The 20,148-nt window shown below is 45.9% G+C and overlaps 1 protein-coding gene across 1 annotated transcript in view; it reads right to left on the bottom strand.

The window, feature by feature from the left end:
- The window catches only part of LOC120022756 (unconventional myosin-Ig-like), an 85,011-nt gene that overhangs the window by 15,851 nt on the left and 49,012 nt on the right, over positions 1-20,148 (bottom strand). Inside the window, exon 21 of the mRNA XM_038966749.1 lies at positions 19,096-19,232. Within this exon, the coding sequence (XP_038822677.1) occupies positions 19,096-19,232 (137 nt within the window). The remainder of the gene's footprint in view (positions 1-19,095; positions 19,233-20,148) is intronic.

Genomic DNA, 20,148 nt, shown 5'->3' with positions numbered 1-20,148 from the left:
TCAGATGACAGTCTGATAACATATTTATTGTATAGGATAGGTTTTGTTAGAAAAATGTGCATATTTCAGGTAGAAATCATAGTTTACAATTGCACCCACCATCACAACTCGACTAGAATTACTACAGAGAGCAACGTGTTTTACCAATTTACTCATCATAAAACATTTCATAAAAATATACAGCTCACAGCAATGGAAAGACACAGATCTTGTGAATTCAGACAATATTTCAGATGTTCTAAGTGTTTTACAGCGAAAACACAATAAATCGTTATATTAGCATACCACATATGCAAACGTTACCCCAGCATGAATTCAAGCCAAAGAGAGCGATATCGTTATCATCGCCAAAATATATTAATTTTTTCACTAACCTTCTCAGAATTCTTCCGATGACACTCCTGTAACATCATATTACAACATACATATAGAGTTTGTTCGAAAATGTGCATATTTAGCCATAAAAAACCGTGGTTATACAATGAAAATAGTAGCAAACCAAGCCTGAAAATGTCGGTCGCCATCTTTCAGAGTGATCTAGTTTAATCAATAGCTAATCATATACTTGACTAAAAAATACAGGGTTGACAGGAATCGAAAGACAAATTAGTTCTTAATGCAATCGCTGAATTACATTTCTAAAATTATCCTTACTGTGCAATACAGGGTTCGCCAAGCGAAGCTATACCAAACAAAATGGCGGAATATGCGTTTAAAATTTTTCGACAGAACAACGATTTATCATATTAAATATTTCTTACTGTGAGGTGATCTTCCATCAGAATCTTGGGCAATGTATCCTTTCTTGGGTCTAATCTTCTTTTGGTCGAAAGATGTCCTCTGTCCGTCGAAATGCCCACTAACGTTCGACCGGGACCCCGAAACGTGCCCAAAGCTTCAAAGAGCATCACATAGAACTGCCTCAAAATCGCACTAAACGGATATAAATTGCTATAAAACGGTTTAAATTAACTACCTTATGATGTTTTTAACACCTCTAACGAGTAAAAACATGACCGGCGAAATATTACTGGCTAAACCCAAGCTTGGAAAGAGAGCAGGTCCAACGTACATCGTGCGTCAGGCGCAGCAGGAAAAGAACGGTACTTCCGGTATTTCTTGTTTTATACAGGCCATGATTGCGCAATCGACTCCATTCAAAGCGTCACCACGTACTGACATCCAGGGGAAGACGTAAGCAGTGTTTGTATCCTCATAGCATTTACAGGGACCTTAAAACCGACCCCAGATCAGGGGCCAAGATTTCTGAAATTTGACTCCCTGTCAGGAAAAGTGCTGTAGAAGGAGCTGTGTTTCACTCAGAGACAAAATTCCAACGGCTATAGAAACTAGAGAGTGTTTTCTATCCAATAATAACAATAATATGCATATTGTACGAGCAAGAATTGAGTACGAGGCCGTTTGAAATGGGCACCCTTAATCAGAGCTACTCAATACTGCCCCTGCAGCCCAAAGAAGTTAAACAATTTAAAGGCAATGCTCCCAAATATTTATTGAGTGTATGTGAAGTTCTGACCCACTGGGAATGTGATGAAAGAAATAAAAGCTGAAATAAATCATTTTCTCTACTATTATTCTGACATTTCACATTCTTAAAATAAAGTAGTGATCCTAATTGACCTAAGACAGGGAAATTGTATAGGATTAAATGTCAGGAAGTGTGAAAAACTGAGTTTAAATGTATTTGGCTAAGGTGTATGTAAACTTCCGACTTCAACTGTATATATATATATATTTATACATACACACACACACATATACACACTACCGTTCAAAAGTTTGAAGTCACTTAGAAATGCCCTTGTTTTTGAAAAAAATTAAATAATTTTTGGTCCATTAAATAACATAAAATTGATCAGAAATACAGTGTAGACATTGTTAATGTTGTAAATGACTATTGTAGCTGGAAACGGCAGATTTTTTTATGGAATATCTACATAGGCGTACAGAGGCCCATTATCAGCAACAACCACTCCTGTGTTCCAATTGTGTTAGCTAATCCAAGTTTATCATTTTAAAAGTCAAATTGATCATTAAAAAACCCTTTTGCAATTATGGTGGTGACAGCATCATGCTGTAGGGATGTTTTTCAGCGGCATGGACTGGTAGACTAGTCAGGATCGAGGCAAAGATGAACAGAGCAAAGTACAGAGAGATCCTTGATGAAAACCTGCTCCAGAGCGCTCAGAACGTCATGTTGGGTGAAAGGTTCACCTTCCAACAGGACAACGACCCTAAGCACACAGCCAAGACAACGCAGCAGTGGCTTCGGGACAAGTCTCTGAATGTCCTTGAGGGGCCCCAATCGAACATTTCTGGAGAGACCTGAAAATATCTGTGCAGCAACGCTCACCATCCAACCTGACAGAGCTTGAGAGGATCTGCAGAGAAGAAATGGGAGAAACTCCCCAAAGACAGGTGTGCCAAGCTTGTAGCGTCATACCCAAGAAGACTCAAGGTTGTAATCGCTGCCAAAGGTGCTTCAACAAAGTACTAAGTTCAAGGTCTGAACACTTATGTGATATTTCCTTTAAAAAAATTATATAAATTAGCAAAATATTCTAACAACCTGTTTTTGCTTAGTCATTATGGGGTATTGTGATGTCATTATGGGGTATTGTGTTTAGAATGATGAGGGGAAAACAACTCCTTAATCCATTTTAGAATAAGGCCGTAACGTAACAAAATGTGGAAAAAGTCAAGGTGTCTGGATACTTTCTGAAGGCACAAGGGGACCTGGTGTTTTCGACCTGGTTTCAATCGCTGGTCTAAAGGGGGTTTGGTCTGGTTCATAAATAGGGTGATGTTCTCGGCTCCACCATCTGCCAAGAAGACCTCGTAATGCTGTAGCCCAATTATTCATCCTTGTGGAATCTACCGCCCGACAGAACTGGGGCGCAGCAGCAACTCCTGGGCTGCGTCTCCAATGGCAGCCTACTCCCTACCTTGCAGTACTTTTAATCAGGGTCCACGGGGCTCTAGTCAAAAATAGTCCACTTTATAGGGAATAGGGTGTTGTTTTGGACGCAGACCTGGAGGGGCCTGAAGACCACGTCTCTATCTCAGCCCCTTCATTTTGTCCCCTCCCTCCCTTTCCCCTGTCATATCCTCTATGCTGTTGGAGTGTGATAATCCGATGTGAACATATGCCTCCATTGTCTCCATTATGGAGAACTATGAGGCCATTTAGTGCTGGGCTGTGGCTGGGTATATGTATCTGCTCTGGCTCCTGCCACACAATGTTACAGTGTTAGTGATGGTGCTGCAAGGGTGTGTATGTGTGTGTGTGTGTGTGTTTATCTATACTTAATAACATTTAACCAACTGGGGACATTATGTTAGTCGCCATAAGGAAAAAGGCTATTTCTAGAGGGTTTAGTGTTAGGGTTAGTGTTGTGTGTGTTAGGGTTAGGGTTAGTGTTAGTTGTGTATGTGTGTGTCTACATGAGTTGTCTAGGATATGTGACTCGCTTCAGGAAACTAGGCGTACTACACGTCACGTCACTAATCAAAATGCTTTATTATTTTTTTGCAGAAATGCCTTCTGGAACATGTCAACTTTCATGTGCCCTAAGGATACACCCTTTTTTTCCAATATTCGCCTAAAATGACATACCCAAATCGAACTGCCTGTAACTCAGGCCCTGAAGCAAGGATATGCATATTCTTGGAACCATTTGAAAGGAAACACTTTGAACTTTGTGGAAATGTGAAAGGAATGTAGGAGAATATAACAGAGTATAATCTGGTAAAAGATAATACAAAGAAGAAACCAACCGTTGTATTTTATTTGTACCATCAGCTTTGAAATGCAAGAGAAAGGCCATAATGTATTATTCCAGCCCAGGTGCAATTTAGATTTTGTCCACTAGATGGCAGCAGTGTATGTGCAAAGTTTTAGACTGATCCAATAAACCAGTGCATTTCTGTTAAAAATGTTGTATCAAGACTGCCCAAATGTGCCTAATATATTTATTAATAACTTTATGCACTCTCCTCAAACAATAGCATGGTATTATTTCATTGTAATAGCTACTGTAAACTGGACAGTGCAGTTAGATTAAGAAGAATGTAAGCTTTCTGCCAGTATCAGATATGTCTATGTCCTTGGAACTTTTCTTGTTACTTACAACTTCATGCTAATCGCATTAGCCTACGCTAGCTCAACCGTCTCGTGGAAGGGACACCGATCCCGAAGAAGTTTTAATAACAAACTTGTGTTCCATCCATAAATAGAAATACAAATAATTAAATTACAAGCCTAGTTGGTTTAGTCATGGAGAAACACAGGAACCTTCCCACTAGCCATGATTGGCTAGGATAATGTATCTCCCGGACATGCCGGGAGATGAATTTAGATTGGTCTGCCATGTAGCATGCTTCTGTCTGTAACGTGAGCTGCTCAGTATGTGTTGACAGTCCTTTCTACCATGCCGTTTTAACATTTGAAAGTTAGCCATTGAGAACTACAAAAGCCTTGCTACTTTTCTCAATAACATTGATGCCCTGAATTTTGCAGGCGCTATCGACAGATCAATAGGAAAAAGTGATTGGCTACTTTTTGCACACGCCATGGTTAGTGTGAACCGGAGTGACTTGACACGAAGCTGGCCAAACAAGATTTAGCTACAAACAAAACTGAGTTAAATGGTTCCAGTCTGCCGTGACACCTTCATCCATGTATACGGGTAAGAGTCTAGCTACATTTTCCAGATAAGTTTCTAATTTTGTCAGAAAGTCATTTTATTGCAAATTCAAGCATACTGTTAGTTAGCTAGCAAACGTTGGGTTGCTGGCTTGCTAGCTAACATTACATGTATGATCTGTGTAGTAATATTATTAGAATCAGAAAACCATTTGCATTGCATGTTATAGCCTAATATTAGCTAGTTAACATTGAACCTAGTTGGTTAGATTTAGCTACCTGCAGATTGGTAGTAGGTTGAGTTGGGGTTATGCCAGTTCATTGTTTAGCTAGCTAGCTAGACGTCTAAACAAAAGACTCCACTTCGGCCGGATTATTACGTGACCCATCAAATTAGCCAGGTGTGTCTGGGGGGTGATTACGGACATCTATTGCATTTCATGAACCTGTGTAGATGTCTAGACAATAGTGACTCGTCCACTTAGCTAGATGTGGCTGGGGGGTGGTTATAGCATTTCTTTCACATGACCCATCATTGTAGACAAGTGTGTCGGGTAACCGTAATCAAATAACAATCAAATATTTATAAAATATTTTTATCTGGACACTTTGTTTTTGATATTGCTACTATGCCAGTACTATAACTGTACCGTTTACACCTTCTGTATCCTGTGCATGTGACAAATAAACATCGATTTTATGTGATATAGCATTTGTTTACCACATGGCCTCACATGTGAATCCTTAAAGAGATGGGTGGGACTAAGGCTTAAGAGGGTGTGAACAATGCTGAACGGGTATAGACAAAGCTAAGCTCTCAAGTAGGTTCTCAAAAGTTTATCAACTTTCAAAGCAGAATTACTTTCCCATTGTTCCTCAATTGCAGTGCATTTTCTATCTGAGTCTCTACTTTTATCCAATGTAAAAAAACAAAAAACATTTTGCTACCTAAGACTGAATCAAGGTGGTCAGTCACATATTATCATCATTGTTGGCCCAAACCAAGCCTTTCTTAAACAATTTAAGATATTACATCACGTCGCTGACAAACAAAACATCTATGGGAATCAAAGTCTTATGAAACAAACCAATACAACTTTACCTGACAAGGTAACACATCCTTTAACACAAGTCCAGAAAGGTGGAAAAGCTTTCTGCAGGTATCATGTATACACAGGGAGTCAGGAAGCAGGTGCAGAAGGAGAGTTTAATAACAAAGATGCAAGGCAAATGGGAGAAAAAAAACTGGAGCCGCGTACTGAACATGAAAACAAACCAATACTGCCTGATGACTGAGGCTACTGAGGGCTAAATAAAGGGAAGGTAATCAAGGTGATGAGGAAGTCCAGGTGTGAATAATAATGGGGACCAGGTGTGTGTAATGATGACATCCAGGTGTGTGTAATGATGACATCCAGGTGTGTGTAATGATGAAGTCCAGGTGTGTGTAATGATGGGGACCAGGTGTGTGTAATGATGACATCCAGGTGTGTGTAATGATGAAGTTCAGGTGTGTGTAACGATGGGGACCAGGTGTATGTAATGATGACATCCAGGTGCGTGTAATGATGAAGTCTAGGTATGTGTAATGATGGGGACCAGGTTTGTGTAATGATGACATCCAGTTGTGTGTAATGATGAAGTCCAGGTGTGTGTAATGATGACATGCAGGTGTGTGTAATGATGAAGTCTAGGTGTGTGTAACGATGGGGACCAGGTGTGTAATGATGAAGTACAGGTGTGTGTAATGATGGGAACCAGGTGTGTGTAATGGTGGGAGGAGGGGAGTGTAATGATGGGAACCAGGTGTGTGTAATGATGGGAACCAGGTGTGTGTAATGACGGTTGCCGGGGCCGGTGATTAGTAGACCAGCAACGTTGAGCGCTGGAGAGAGGGAGTACGCGTGACAGCAGGGTCAACACTGTAGCCTGGTCCCAGTTGGCAAGACAGCACAAACAGATCCAGGACCAGGCTAACTACACCTTGTGTTTTGAGAACACATCATATTCATTTGATTCACACATTGCCATACACCTTTTCCTATGAAAACAACATGACAATGATTCCTCACCATACCCTGATATGACTAGATATGTATTGTAACAGCGATGAGAACATCCAAACAGTATCAATGGGTTAGTAGTTAGTAGTTAGCTGCCTGTTAGAGGGGCTCTCAGATCACCTCACAGTATCAATGGGTTAGTAGTTAGTAGTTAGTAGTTAGCTGCCTGTTAGAGGGGCTCTCAGATCCCCTCACAGTATCAATGGGTTAGTAGTTAGTAGTTAGTAGTTAGCTGCCTGTTAGAGGGGCTCTCAGATCACCTCACAGTATCAATGGGTTAGTAGTTAGTAGTTAGCTGCCTGTTAAAGGAGCTCTCAGATCACCTCACAGTATCAACGGGTTAGTAGTTAGTAGTTAGCTGCCTGTTAGAGGGGCTCTCAGATCACCTCACAGTATCAATGGGTTAGTAGTTAGTAGTTAGTAGTTAGCTGCCTGTTAGAGGGGCTCTCAGATCCCCTCACAGTATCAATGGGTTAGTAGTTAGTAGTTAGTAGTTAGCTGCCTGTTAGAGGGGCTCTCAGATCCCCTCACAGTATCAATGGGTTAGTAGTTAGTAGTTAGTAGTTAGCTGCCTGTTAGAGGGGCTCTCAGATCACCTCACAGTATCAATGGGTTAGTAGTTAGTAGTTAGTAGTTAGCTGCCTGTTAGAGGGACTCTCAGATCACCTCACAGTATCAATGGGTTAGTAGTTAGTAGTTAGTAGTTAGTAGTTAGCTGCCTGTTAGAGGGGCTCTCAGATCACCTCACAGTATCAATGGGTTAGTAGTTAGTAGTTAGTAGTTAGTAGTTAGCTGCCTGTTAGAGGGGCTCTCAGATCCCCTCACAGTATCAATGGGTTAGTAGTTAGTAGTTAGTAGTTAGCTGCCTGTTAGAGGGGCTCTCAGATCCCCTCACAGTATCAATGGGTTAGTAGTTAGTAGTTAGCTGCCTGTTAGAGGGGCTCTCAGATCACCTCACAGTATCAATGGGTTAGTAGTTAGTAGTTAGCTGCCTGTTAGAGGGGCTCTCAGATCCCCTTACAGTATCAAGGCACATATTCACACGGCATCTAAGAGTAGGATCAGGAACCCATGTCCATGCAATCTTATTCATTACGGCAAAACTGATCCTAGATCAACACTCCTACTCTGAGACTCTTTGTGAATAATTTGATGGGATCTGGGCTGCAACTGTGATGACTGCTACTCCTAATATTAACAACAACAGACTCCAGAACAGCCTGATTACTACACGACCAGGTCCTGAAGACTCAGCTCACTACCAGGGGGCTCAGCGGCTGTCTGGGTTCCTTACTGAGTCACCACGATGCCTGCCCTACAGCCACTTTCTCTAAAACAGAGTAATTTTCCCTGTAATTTCTCTATATGCATTCCAGCCAGTGCTTTCTCTGTGACAAATTGCAAAGAAACCTACCTAGCAGCATCTCCCTCATAGCACCTCCATAGCACTTGCTGTAACACTATCTGTCTGTGAAGAAAACCATGGCAGGCAAGGTTATTTATAGCAATGTGTCCATGGGGTGGTAAAAGAGTGTGTCCCAGAAATACAAGTATGTTGCTTTGTGGTTGAATGGTTTAAATAAGATAAAAATGAGAACAAACTCATCCCAAAGAATGAAAACTCACTAAACTGACATTCACTCTCTCCCCTCATCCCTCTCTCCCCTCATCCCTCTCTCCCTCCCCTCATCCTTCTCTCCCTCCCTCCCGCCATTCACTCTCTCCCCCCTCATCCCTCTCTCCCCCCACATCCCTCTCTCCCTCCCTCCCCTCATCCCTCTCTCCCTCCCCTCATCCTTCTCTCCCTCCCTCCCGCCATTCACTCTCTCCCCTCATCCCTCTCTCCCTCCCTCCCCTCATCCCTCTCTCCCTCCCCTCATCCTTCTCTCCCTCCCTCCCGCCATTCACTCTCCCTCCCCTCATCCCTCTCTCCCCCCTCATCCCTCTCTCCCTCCCTCCCCTCATCCCTCTCTCCCTCCCCTCATCCTTCTCTCCCTCCCTCCCGCCATTCACTCTCCCTCCCCTCATCCTTCTCCCCTCATCCCTCTCTCCCTCCCTCCCCTCATCCCTCTCTCCCCCCTCATCCCTCTCTCCCTGCCTATCCCTCATCACTCTCCCCTCATCACTCTCTCTCCCCTCATCCCTCTCTCCCCCCTCATCCCTCTCTCCCTCCCTCCCCTCATCCCTCTCTCCCCCCTCATCCCTCTCTCCCTGCCTATCCCTCATCACTCTCCCCTCATCACTCTCTCTCCCCTCATCCCTCTCTCCCCCCTCATCCCTCTCTCCCTCCCTCCCCTCATCCCTCTCTCCCCCCTCATCCCTCTCTCCCTGCCTATCCCTCATCACTCTCCCCTCATCACTCTCTCCCCCCTCATCCCTCTCTCTCCCTTCACTCTATTCCCTCATCCGTTTCCCTCCCTTCACACACTCCCCTCATCCCTCTATCCCCTCCCGCTCCCTCCCCTCATTCCTCTCCCTCCCTCCACACTCCGTCATCCCTCTCTCCCTGCCTATCCCTCATCCGTTTCCCTCCCTTCACACACTCCCCTCATCCCTCTATCCCCCCCCCGCTCCCTCCCCTCATTCCTCTCCCTCCCTCCACACTCCGTCATCCCTCTCTCCCTGCCTATCCCTCATCCGTTTCCCTCCCTTCACACACTCCCCTCATCCCTCTATCCCCCCCCCGCTCCCTCCCCTCATTCCTCTCCCTCCCTCCACACTCCGTCATCCCTCTCTCCCTGCCTATCCCTCATCCGTTTCCCTCCCTTCACACACTCCCCTCATCCCTCTATCCCCCCCGCTCCCTCCCCTCATTCCTCTCCCTCCCTCCACACTCCGTCATCCCTCTCCCTCCCTACACACGCTCCCCTCATCCCTCTATCCCTTCCCCCGCTCCCTCCCTTCACACACTCCCCTCATCTCTCTCCCTCCCTCCACCCACTCTCTCATCATTCCTCTCCCCTCATCCCTCCCTTCTTTCACTCACTCTCCCCTCATCCCTCCCTTCCTTCACTCACTCTCCCCTCATCACTCTCTCCCTTCACTCACTCACTCACTCTCCCCTCATCCCTCTCTCCCTCCCTTCATCCAGGCAGGTATAATTGGCCGTCAGAAGGGGATCAAACAGCATATCTGTCAGTCGGTCGACCCCTCTATCTAGCCAACTCTCCCATCATGAGAGACAGGTCAGGCCCTCTACCTAGCCAACTCTCCCACCATGAGAGACAGGTCAGGCCCTCTACCTAGCCAACTCTCCCATCATGAGAGACAGGTCAGGCCCTCTACCTAGCCAACTCTCCCACCATGAGAGACAGGTCAGGCCCTCTACCTAGCCAACTCTCCCACCATGAGAGACAGGTCAGGCCCTCTACCTAGCCAACTCTCCCACCATGAGAGACAGGTCAGGCCCTCTACCTAGCCAACTCTCCCATCATGAGAGACAGGTCAGGCCCTCTACCTAGCCAACTCTCCCACCATGAGAGATAGTGATGGAGTAGGAAATAAAGAGTCATTTAAAGGTGGATGACGAGGTCATGGATGGAAGAGTCATTTAAAGCTGGATGACGAGGTCATGGATGGAAGAGTCATTTAAAGCTGGATGAAGAGGTCATGGATGGAAGAGTAATTTAAAGCTGGATGAAGAGGTCATGGATGGAAGAGTCATTTAAAGCTGGATGAAGAGGTCATGGATGGAAGAGTAATTTAAAGCTGGATGAAGAGGTCATGGATGGAAGAGTCATTTAAAGCTGGATGAAGAGGTCATGGATGGAAGAGTAATTTAAAGCTGGATGCAAGAGGTCATGGATGGACAGATTTTTGGACAGGAATCTCCTGAGTGTTTGAAAGATGAATGATGGTAGTTTACCAGACCGCTAAAGACCCAGACTGTTCCTCAATTCATCATGTCTTTATCTCATGGAACTACCCTCTCGACTTCTTGTTCTTCAGAGATTCACTTTCACAGGTGAGAAACAGGCCCAGTGTGGAGCCTAGGACATGTTTAACACCTCAGTACAGAGTAGCACAGCAACTCATTCACACCACAGTTCCACAGTGGTAAAACAACTAATTCACACCATAGTACCAGAGTGGTAAAACAACTAATTCGCACTAGAGGTCTTCATGGGTCCAAAAAGTTGGACCCATACCGAAATGGACCTGGGGCTTTTCCACCAGGACCCGAGGACAATTAGACCCGATCCAATCGAAGTGAGGGAAGCAGCAGAAAAGTCATTTTTTAAGCTACTTTAATGACTGGAGCTGATAAAGCACGAGGGAAGGGAGATATGTGCCGTGTTACCAGGAGGGGGATGGGCCGTACTGTGAGTGACATGGGGAGCAGGGAGGGAGATATGTGACACAGCAACCAACCAACCAAGACGACTCATTACTAGTAGCTACCATAGCTAGGTTTTTTATCATCCAATACGATTATGTAGTACCTCTATTGACTGTATCAAACCAGGAGAAGCTAGTTAAGCTTGCTAACGTTGGCTAGCTAGGCTAATTGAGGCTGCAGTGCATGTCCCAAAGCCGCCTGCCCCAAGCCTCAAAGCCGCCCGCCCCAATCCAATCGATTCCGCCTGCAATCTAAATTCGCTCTTCCTCCTTAGCTGCCTGGCAAACATCGCTGGGGCAACGGCAGCATCTGCGGCCTCTACAGAGAGGGCAGTGTAGGGTGGGTAGGAAGAGGATGCTATTTGGGTGTTAGACTGGGCAGAGGATGGGCCAGGGGGCTTGTTAAGACATGGATGGCCATTGGCCAGACAGCCCTCCAACCAACCGCCCACTGATGTAGCATTGTGATCGACATCAATATCACCACCAGAGGCCCATCTCAACCAGCTGGCCCCTTAACCTACATACATATACACTAATATGTAAGCATGTACTGCAAAACACCACGTTGTGCAAACACATGGACTCAATTGAATTGGGTAGCGGATGGGCAGGGGGCTTGTTTTGGCATGGAGGACCAGACTGGCCAAACCGCACCCTGATGTAGCGTTGTCGTCATCACCATCACCACCAACAAAGACCAATCTCAACCACCTGGCCCCTGCATCTGGAGTCTCATCAGGGTGCATTCTGGGAGAAAAACAATTACTCATGTAGGTTAGAGCAAAAACACCACATGTTGAGTGCCCCCCCCCCCCCCCCCCCCCCCCCCTTGCTGATAGCTACATGTTTTGGGGAAAAATTTATTTACTATGACTGTGATATGTTTTTGTCCCACCTAGATGTGTTAAGATGGATGCACTAACTGTAAGTCTCTCTGGGATAAGAGTGTCTACTAAAATGACACATGTATTTGTTATATAGTCTAATATGTGTTAACATGACAAAAAAATACCACGTTTTCTGATCATGGACTCAAATTAACATAAATAAACATCTCCAGCAACATTAACATATGTGGAAGAGACACGGTTCTGTGTTTTGTGGTAAAAAAAAAGATGGAGGAAGATAATTGTTTCCAATGACATCATCGTCGTGCATCGTGTTATTTTAACCAATTATGAGTAGGCGTTTCCTACTAATTGCCTTCTAATTGGTTGATGATGTCATTGGAAACACTAATCTTCCTCTCTATAGAAAGGTGTCATTTTCACCTACACGTATGTGGATGTTGGGGTGGTGCTGGAGAGGATGAATATGAAGTACATTTCTTTGTTTTTTTTAAATGTCCCTTTAACCGACGCTCATATAATCTAATGTGTATTTGTTTATACCTATTAGCTGTGCTGCTACCGGGTACATTGGAGGATGTATTCTGAGGAGCAAAAACAAGGACTCAGCAGCAGAAACATCACATGTTGTGCGAGCACAGATTCAAACGTGTATACCAGTTAGGTGTGCTGTTACATGATAGGTTGAACCATAAATATGCGCCCCATACCGCGATGAGTAATAGCATTAGCTTCAATCATTTCCTTGGATCCGATTAATGGAGTCTTGGACGCCGTAGAACATCGCTCGCGCACACACACACACACACACACACACACACACACACACACACACACACACACACACACACACACACACACACACACACACACACACACACACACACACACACACACACACACACACACACACACACACACACACACACACACACACAAGAGCAGATTACCTCACTGCTCAAGTCAATCAGAGAGAGGGAATATAGAGAGTGTCGCACTGCAACAGTCAGATTGACGATGATATTAGACTACCAGGAATGAACTGGGCCGTGGTAGCTTCCTAGGAGCTGCTGCTGCGGTCAGAACGTCTGCTGTCCGACTAGGCTACCAGGAATGAACTGGGCCGTGGTAGCTTCCTAGGAGCTGCTGCTGCGGTCAGAACGTCTGCTGTCCGACTAGGCTACCAGGAATGAACTGGGCCGTGGTAGCTTCCTAGGAGCTGCTGCTGCGGTCAGAACGTCTGTGTGAAATGCAGATGAACTGTTTGATGTGAACATGTGAAAACATCCTCATGGAAAGATGGCAGAGCTGGTTCGCTCGCTCTCTCTCACCTGCTTGTTTTAAAAATATATCTTTAGTCTATTGACTAAATAAAACTTTGGAATCTCCTTTCAGAATTGGCACACTCCCTTTTAGATTTTAGAAATGACTGACAAATTATGACTTAACGTTTCTACTCCTGTTAATCCATGGAGGAGAGGAGGAGTGTGAGAGAAGTTTTTCACAGTTCTCGTACTTGATATGTGATTTCAAGGATCAACCCCGCATGTGGACAAGTCCTAGGGTTGAGAGAGAGACAGAGAGAGACAGAGAGACAGAACTGCCCCCATTTCCGTGGCAGGGAGGGCCATGGCTCGCCTCTCTCAACAAGGACAGAAGTGTATCAAGGACACCCACTGAGGGAGAAGGAGGAGGAGGAAGAACAGGCTATTTCAGGATAGGATGATGCCTTTCACGACCTAAAACGCGAGTTGAGTTTAGAAAAGAGCGGAGAGACGCATAACCGTTTAGGTCTGTGGTCTACCACTGACACTGCTCTTGACCAGGGTCAGATAAGGTCAAAATGTCTTCTGAAGAGCGAGAGAGCGAAGGAGGGCAGAAGAAGGAAGAATCCTCTTAATGTTTCAGGTCATGGGCTGACTAAACCGTTACTCTCCAACCCTCAGTCCTTGTCCTGTAACGCACTCCCAGCTGTCTCCGCAGGGGGATCTAAACCCCCCAATACACACACGCGCTAACTATTCACATGTCAGAGAGAGAGAGAGAGAGAGAGAGAGAGAGAGAGAGAGAGAGAGAGAGAGAGAGAGAGAGAGAGAGAGAGAGAGAGAGAGAGAGAGAGAGAGAGAGAGAGAGAGAGAGAGAGAGAGAGAGAGAGAGAGAGAGAGAGAGAGAGAGAGAGAGAGAGAGAGAGAGAAAGAGAGAGAGAGAGAGAGAGAGAGAGAGAGAGAGAGAGAGAGAGAGAGAGAGAGAGAGAGAGAGAGAGAGAGAGAGAGACTTCACTTTTGCATATTATCTACTTCACTTGCTTTGGCAATGTTAACATAGGTTTCCCATGCTAATAAAGCCCCTTGAATTGAATTGAGAGAGAGAGATGGGATGGGATGGAGGAGGAAGAGAGAGGGAAGAGGGGGAATGTGCTCTGTAGAGAGGAAGAGAGAGGGATGTAAGAAGACAGGTAACCAGACAGCCTGTCTTCATTGGAGAATTCATAGAGAATTCACCTGGTTTCCACTAATACTGATGACATTGACCCAGATTGAAACAGCTCTACTCTCTCACTGAGACACACACACACACTACATAATAAGCATCAATGTTTGTCTCGGGGCAGAGAGAAGCAGACTGGTAACACAATTGCTCCAATGACTCACTCTCAGACCAAACCTTTCTCCACAGCCACGTGAGAAGAGGCCTGACTGGGGGATGACTCTAGTGGTCTTGGGACTGACTTCCTGGCAGAAGGGATTGATGAAAAGAGAGCGAGAGGGAGTGGAAAAATAACTTGTTTGTATTGTCATCTACCGTTCTGCTCCTCCCCCTCGCACATGCTCACACACACTCACCCCCTCACACACACTTCTGTAGTCGGCAACCCCCCAAGCCCTCGACTCAAAGTCTCCAATTCTCTCTTTTGATGAGAACCTGTAGGGATCATGACCCCTAGATGGTGAGAAACAAAGGCACACAGGGGTCACGCAGGCAGATGGACCATCACACTGATTATCCTTTCTCAATGGCACCCGCTCTAACTCTCCCTTCGACGCCCGCTGCTTCGATCAGCAGCAAGAGACACACAGCTGCTTTGTGTGGGCCCCCGTGTCACTGACTGACCGACTCCCTCCCCCAACACAAACCCAGACCCATAGACACCACCAGGAGCGTGTCTCTCATTAAAAACACACACAAACGCACAGACACACACACACACGTAAAAATCCCCCAAAACACAGCCTGGTACAGCTTCTGACCAGCTGACTGTGGTCCTATAATTCTCTCCCCAGGGGGTTTGGATACCAGTACATTAATGAGGTGGCAGGCTGCTGCACAGACAAGACTGATCCTGTATCCCACACAGACCTGCCGTACAGTATGTGTGACGTTAAAAACACATGATTGATAATCATGGGCTAATGGGACATGAGGAATTTGTAACTACAGTACATGAGGTGATATTTGGACAGTTGTAAATGACGATTCAGAGGTTGGCACTGAAAACTAACATTTCACATGACAATGAGAAGAAGTAGGAGTAAGGTCTCTGGTGTTTTGAACCTCTACGGGATCGGTGCCCCCCCCCCACGGGACGGTTGAGCTAATGTGCACTAATGTGATTAGCATGACATTTTAAGTAACAAGAACATTTCCCAGGACATAGACATATCTGATATGGGCAGAAATCTTGACTTCTTCTTAATCTAACTGCACTGTCCAATTTACAGTAGCTATTACAGTGAAGGAATACCATGCTATTGTTTGAGGAGAGTGTACAGTTATGAACTTGAAAATGTATTAATAAACCAATTAGGCACATTTGGGCAGTCTTGATACAACATTTTGAACAGAAATACAATGGTTCATTGGATCAGTCTAAAACGTTGCACGTACACTGCCATCTAGTGGCCAAAATCTAAATTGCGCCTAGATTCCTAAGTCATATATTGGCCTTTCTCTTGCATTTCAAAGATGAAAAAAAAAGAAGATATACTTATTTTTTTCTTCTGTTGTCTTTTACCAGATGTAATGTGTTATATTCTCATACATTAATATACACATTTCCACAAACGTCAAAGTGTTTCCTTTCAAATGGTATCAATAATATGCATATCCTTGCTTCAGGTCCTGAGCTACAGGCAGTACGATTTGGGTATGTAATTTTAGGCGAATATTGAAAAAAAGGGTCCAATCCCTTAAGTAACTAAGTCAGTATGGACCTGACTGGATTTGAAAATTAAGATTTAGGAATCCAATCATTTTGGGATGGGTGCTGCTAGAGACTGCTGGAAGACCCTAGGCTTAGTGGAGAGACTGCTGGAAGACCAGAGGCTTAGTGGAGAGACTGCTGGAAGACCCTAGGCTTAGTGGAGAGACTGCTGGAAGACCCTAGGCTTAGTGGAGAGACTGCTGGAAGACCAGAGGCTTAGTGGAGAGACTGCTGGAAGACCATAGGCTTAGTGGAGAGACTGCTGGAAGACCAGAGGCTTAGTGGAGAGACTGCTGGAAGACCAGAGGCTTAGTGGAGAGACTGCTGGAAGACCAGAGGCTTAGTGAAGAGACTGCTGGAAGACCAGAGGCTTAGTGGAGAGACTGCTGGAAGACCAGAGGCTTAGTGGAGAGACTGCTGGAAGACCATAGGCTTAGTGGAGAGACTGCTGGAAGACCAGAGGCTTAGTGGAGAGACTGCTGGAAGACCAGAGGCTTAGTGGAGAGACTGCTGGAAGACCAGAGGCTTAGTGAAGAGACTGCTGGAAGACCAGAGGCTTAGTGGAGAGACTGCTGGAAGACCAGAGGCTTAGTGGAGAGACTGCTGGAAGACCCTAGGCTTAGTGGAGAGACTGCTGGAAGACCCTAGGCTTAGTGGAGAGACTGCTGGAAGACCAGAGGCTTAGTGGAGAGACTGCTGGAAGACCATAGGCTTAGTGGAGAGACTGCTGGAAGACCAGAGGCTTAGTGGAGAGACTGCTGGAAGACCAGAGGCTTAGTGGAGAGACTGCTGGAAGACCAGAGGCTTAGTGAAGAGACTGCTGGAAGACCAGAGGCTTAGTGGAGAGACTGCTGGAAGACCAGAGGCTTAGTGGAGAGACTGCTGGAAGACCAGAGGCTTAGTGGAGAGACTGCTAGCCGGGTTTCAAAACTGCCTGTTGGGGTGCAGGGTGATGTTGCCCCTAGACGCTGATCTGAGGTCAGTTTTGGTTCAAATGGTTCAGGATAGGATTGGGAGAGGGAAATCTGATCCTAAACACGACCTGAACACTGGAGGGCTGCGACCTGAATACTAGAGGGCCATGAAAATCAGTCTGACAATAACAAATGATTATACATTTAAATATGGCAGTGATTAATGCCATGAATCTGATTCATAACTATGACAGAGATAAATGCCATTATGAATCAGACATCAGATTCAGACTTTAGAATAAACTTTAGAATAAAGGTCTGAGAAAAAAAATATATATATTATTTTACCCCTTTTTTCATCCCAATTTCGTGATATCCAATTGGTAGGTACAGTCTTGTTCCATCGCTGCAACTCCCCTACGGACTCGGGAGAAGCGAAGGTCAAAAGCCATGCGTCCATCCGAAACACGACCCTGCCAAGCCGCACTGCTTCTTGACACACTGCTCACTTAACCTGGAAGCCAGCCTCACCGATGGGTCGGAGGAAACACTGTACACCTGTTGACCGAGGTCAGCTTGCAGGCGCCCAAACAAACCTTCCCCTAACCCTGACGACGCTGGGCCAATTGTGCGCCACCTCATGTACCTCCCAGTCACAGCCAGCTGTGACACAGCCTAGGATCAAACCCGGGTCTGTAGTGACACCTCAAGCACTGCAATATATTTTATTATTATTTTAACCTTTATTTAACTAGACAAGTCAGTTAAGAACAAGTTCTTATTTACAATGACGGCCTAGGAACAGTGGGTTAACTGCCTTGTTCAGGGGCAGAAGGACAGACTTTTACCTTGTCAGTTCTGGGATTCAATCTAGCAACCTTTCGGTTACTGGCCCAACACTCTAACCACTAGGCTACTTGCCGCAATGCAGTGCCTTAGACTCGGGAGGCCCCTGAGAAAAGTTTTTAATTAAGTTCGACATTGATACCCCATTTACGCTATCCTGCTGACCCCAACCAAACCGTGCTGACTGTGGTATTTTCTTTACACATTGCCCTTTTCAGCTTTTCAGGTTCCAGCAACTATGGTGAATGCCTAACCAGGCCAGTTCAGTAGAACTTGTCTTGAAACAGTTGGCTAGTGTGAAAAGCCCTGGAAGAGCTGTAGTCTAAACCAATCGCAGTCTCAACCCAAACCCAGTCTCAATCCTTGTTCAGGCTGGTTTGACCATGCTAACACAAGCCCAGTCTCAATCCTTGTTCAGGCTGGTTTGACCATGCTAACACAATCCCAGTCTCAATCCTTGTGCAGGCTGGTTTGACCATGCTAACACAATCCCAGTCTCAATCATTGTTCAGGCTGGTTTGACCATGCTAACACAATCCCAGTCTCAATCATTGTTCAGGCTGGTTTTACCATGCTAACAAAATCCCAGTCGCAATCCTTGTTCAGGCTGGTTTGACCATGCTAACACAATCCCAGTCTCAATCATTGTTCAGGCTGGTTCGACCATGCTAACACAATCCCAGTCTCAATCCTTGTGCAGGCTGGTTTGACCATGCTAACACAAGCCCAGTCTCAATCCTTGTGCAGGCTGGTTTGACCATGCTAACACAATCCCAGGCTCAATCATTGTTCAGGCTGGTTTGACCATGCTATAACACAATCCCAGTCTCAATCCTTGTTCAGGCTGGTTTGACCATGCTAACACAATCCCAGTCTCAATCCTTGTTCAGGCTGGTTTGACCATGCTAACACAAGCCCAGTCTCAATCCTTGTTCAGGCTGGTTTGACCATGCTAACACAATCCCAGTCTCAATCCTTGTTCAGGCTGGTTTGACCATGCTAACACAATCCCAGTCTCAATCCTTGTTCAGGCTGGTTTGACCATGCTATAACACAATCCCAGTCTCAATCCTTGTTCAGGCTGGTTTTACCATGCTAACACATGTCGTCACTGACTACGGTGAATGCTTAACCAGGCCAGCCCAGTGCAGCTTGGTCTTACCCAACCCGACACCCCCTGACCGTGGCCACTGACCGTGTGAAGTGGTCGATGAGCGTTCCCACCAGCTCCCCGATGCGGTCCTGGTCGGGGCACAGCTCCCCTCTCTGGATGTAGAGAAGAACATCATCCTGGGAGGAAGTGTGTAGCGCCACCATCTGGTCAACGCCTGCAGTGACGCTCAGGCCTGTCATCTGGGGGAGTAGAAAGAGGTATTGGGGGTAAGCTACACACACACACACACACTCCGGTTCACACTCAGACACATACACACTTAGACTAAGACGCATTCACACACACACAGGCACACAGGCACACACACACAGGCACACACACACACAGAGCAGTGGTGTAGTGGTAACACTTCCTGGTACAGTCACATGTATATAACTCCCTTCCAGGGTTCAATTTCTGTTTCCACTCTTCATGGCAGTAGGTAGCCTAGCGGTTAGCGCGTTGGGTACAGTCACAAGACAGAGAAGACTGGGTTGAGCAGGAGCTCCCCTCCCGTAGGGGTGGGAGAGCCAAGCGACCAGAGGTGACAGAACAGAGTGCTTGGGTTGGGGTGTAGGGTTTGAGCGTAGCCTGAAGGTAGGGAGGGGCAGTTCCTCTTGAGCTTCGACTGGAAAGCTAGTGGAGTTTACGGAGGAGCGGGGTGGCATGGGAGAACTTAGGAAGGTTGAACACCAGGTGGGCTGCGGCATTCTGGATAAGTTGCAGGGTTTTATATCTGTCTAGTACTTTACTCTCTCTATCCATGCTGCACGTGTGTGTGTGTGTATGTGTGTGTGTGTGTGTGTGTGTGTGTGTGTGTGTGTGTGTGTGTGTGTGTGTGTGTGTGTGTGTGTGTGTGTGTGTGTGTGTGTGTGTGTGTGTGTGTGTGTGTGTGTATTAGGGGAGATTAGGTCATGATTAGTGACCCAGTCAGATTTAAACAGACACAGAGAGAGAGAGAGAGAGAGAGAGAGAGAGAGAGAGAGAGAGAGAGAGAGAGAGAGAGAGAGAGAGAGAGAGAGAGAGAGAGAGAGAGAGAGAGAGAGAGAGAGAGAGAGAGAGAGAGAGAGAGAGAAAGAGAGAGAGAGGAGAGAGAGACAGAGACAGAGACAGAGA

Source organism: Salvelinus namaycush, chromosome 27, assembly GCF_016432855.1.
Source record: "Salvelinus namaycush isolate Seneca chromosome 27, SaNama_1.0, whole genome shotgun sequence".
In the NCBI taxonomy this organism is placed as follows: Eukaryota; Metazoa; Chordata; class Actinopteri; order Salmoniformes; family Salmonidae; genus Salvelinus; species Salvelinus namaycush.
Note: the sequence above shows the minus strand (reverse complement) of the source record. Positions and strands in the feature narration are given on the sequence as shown.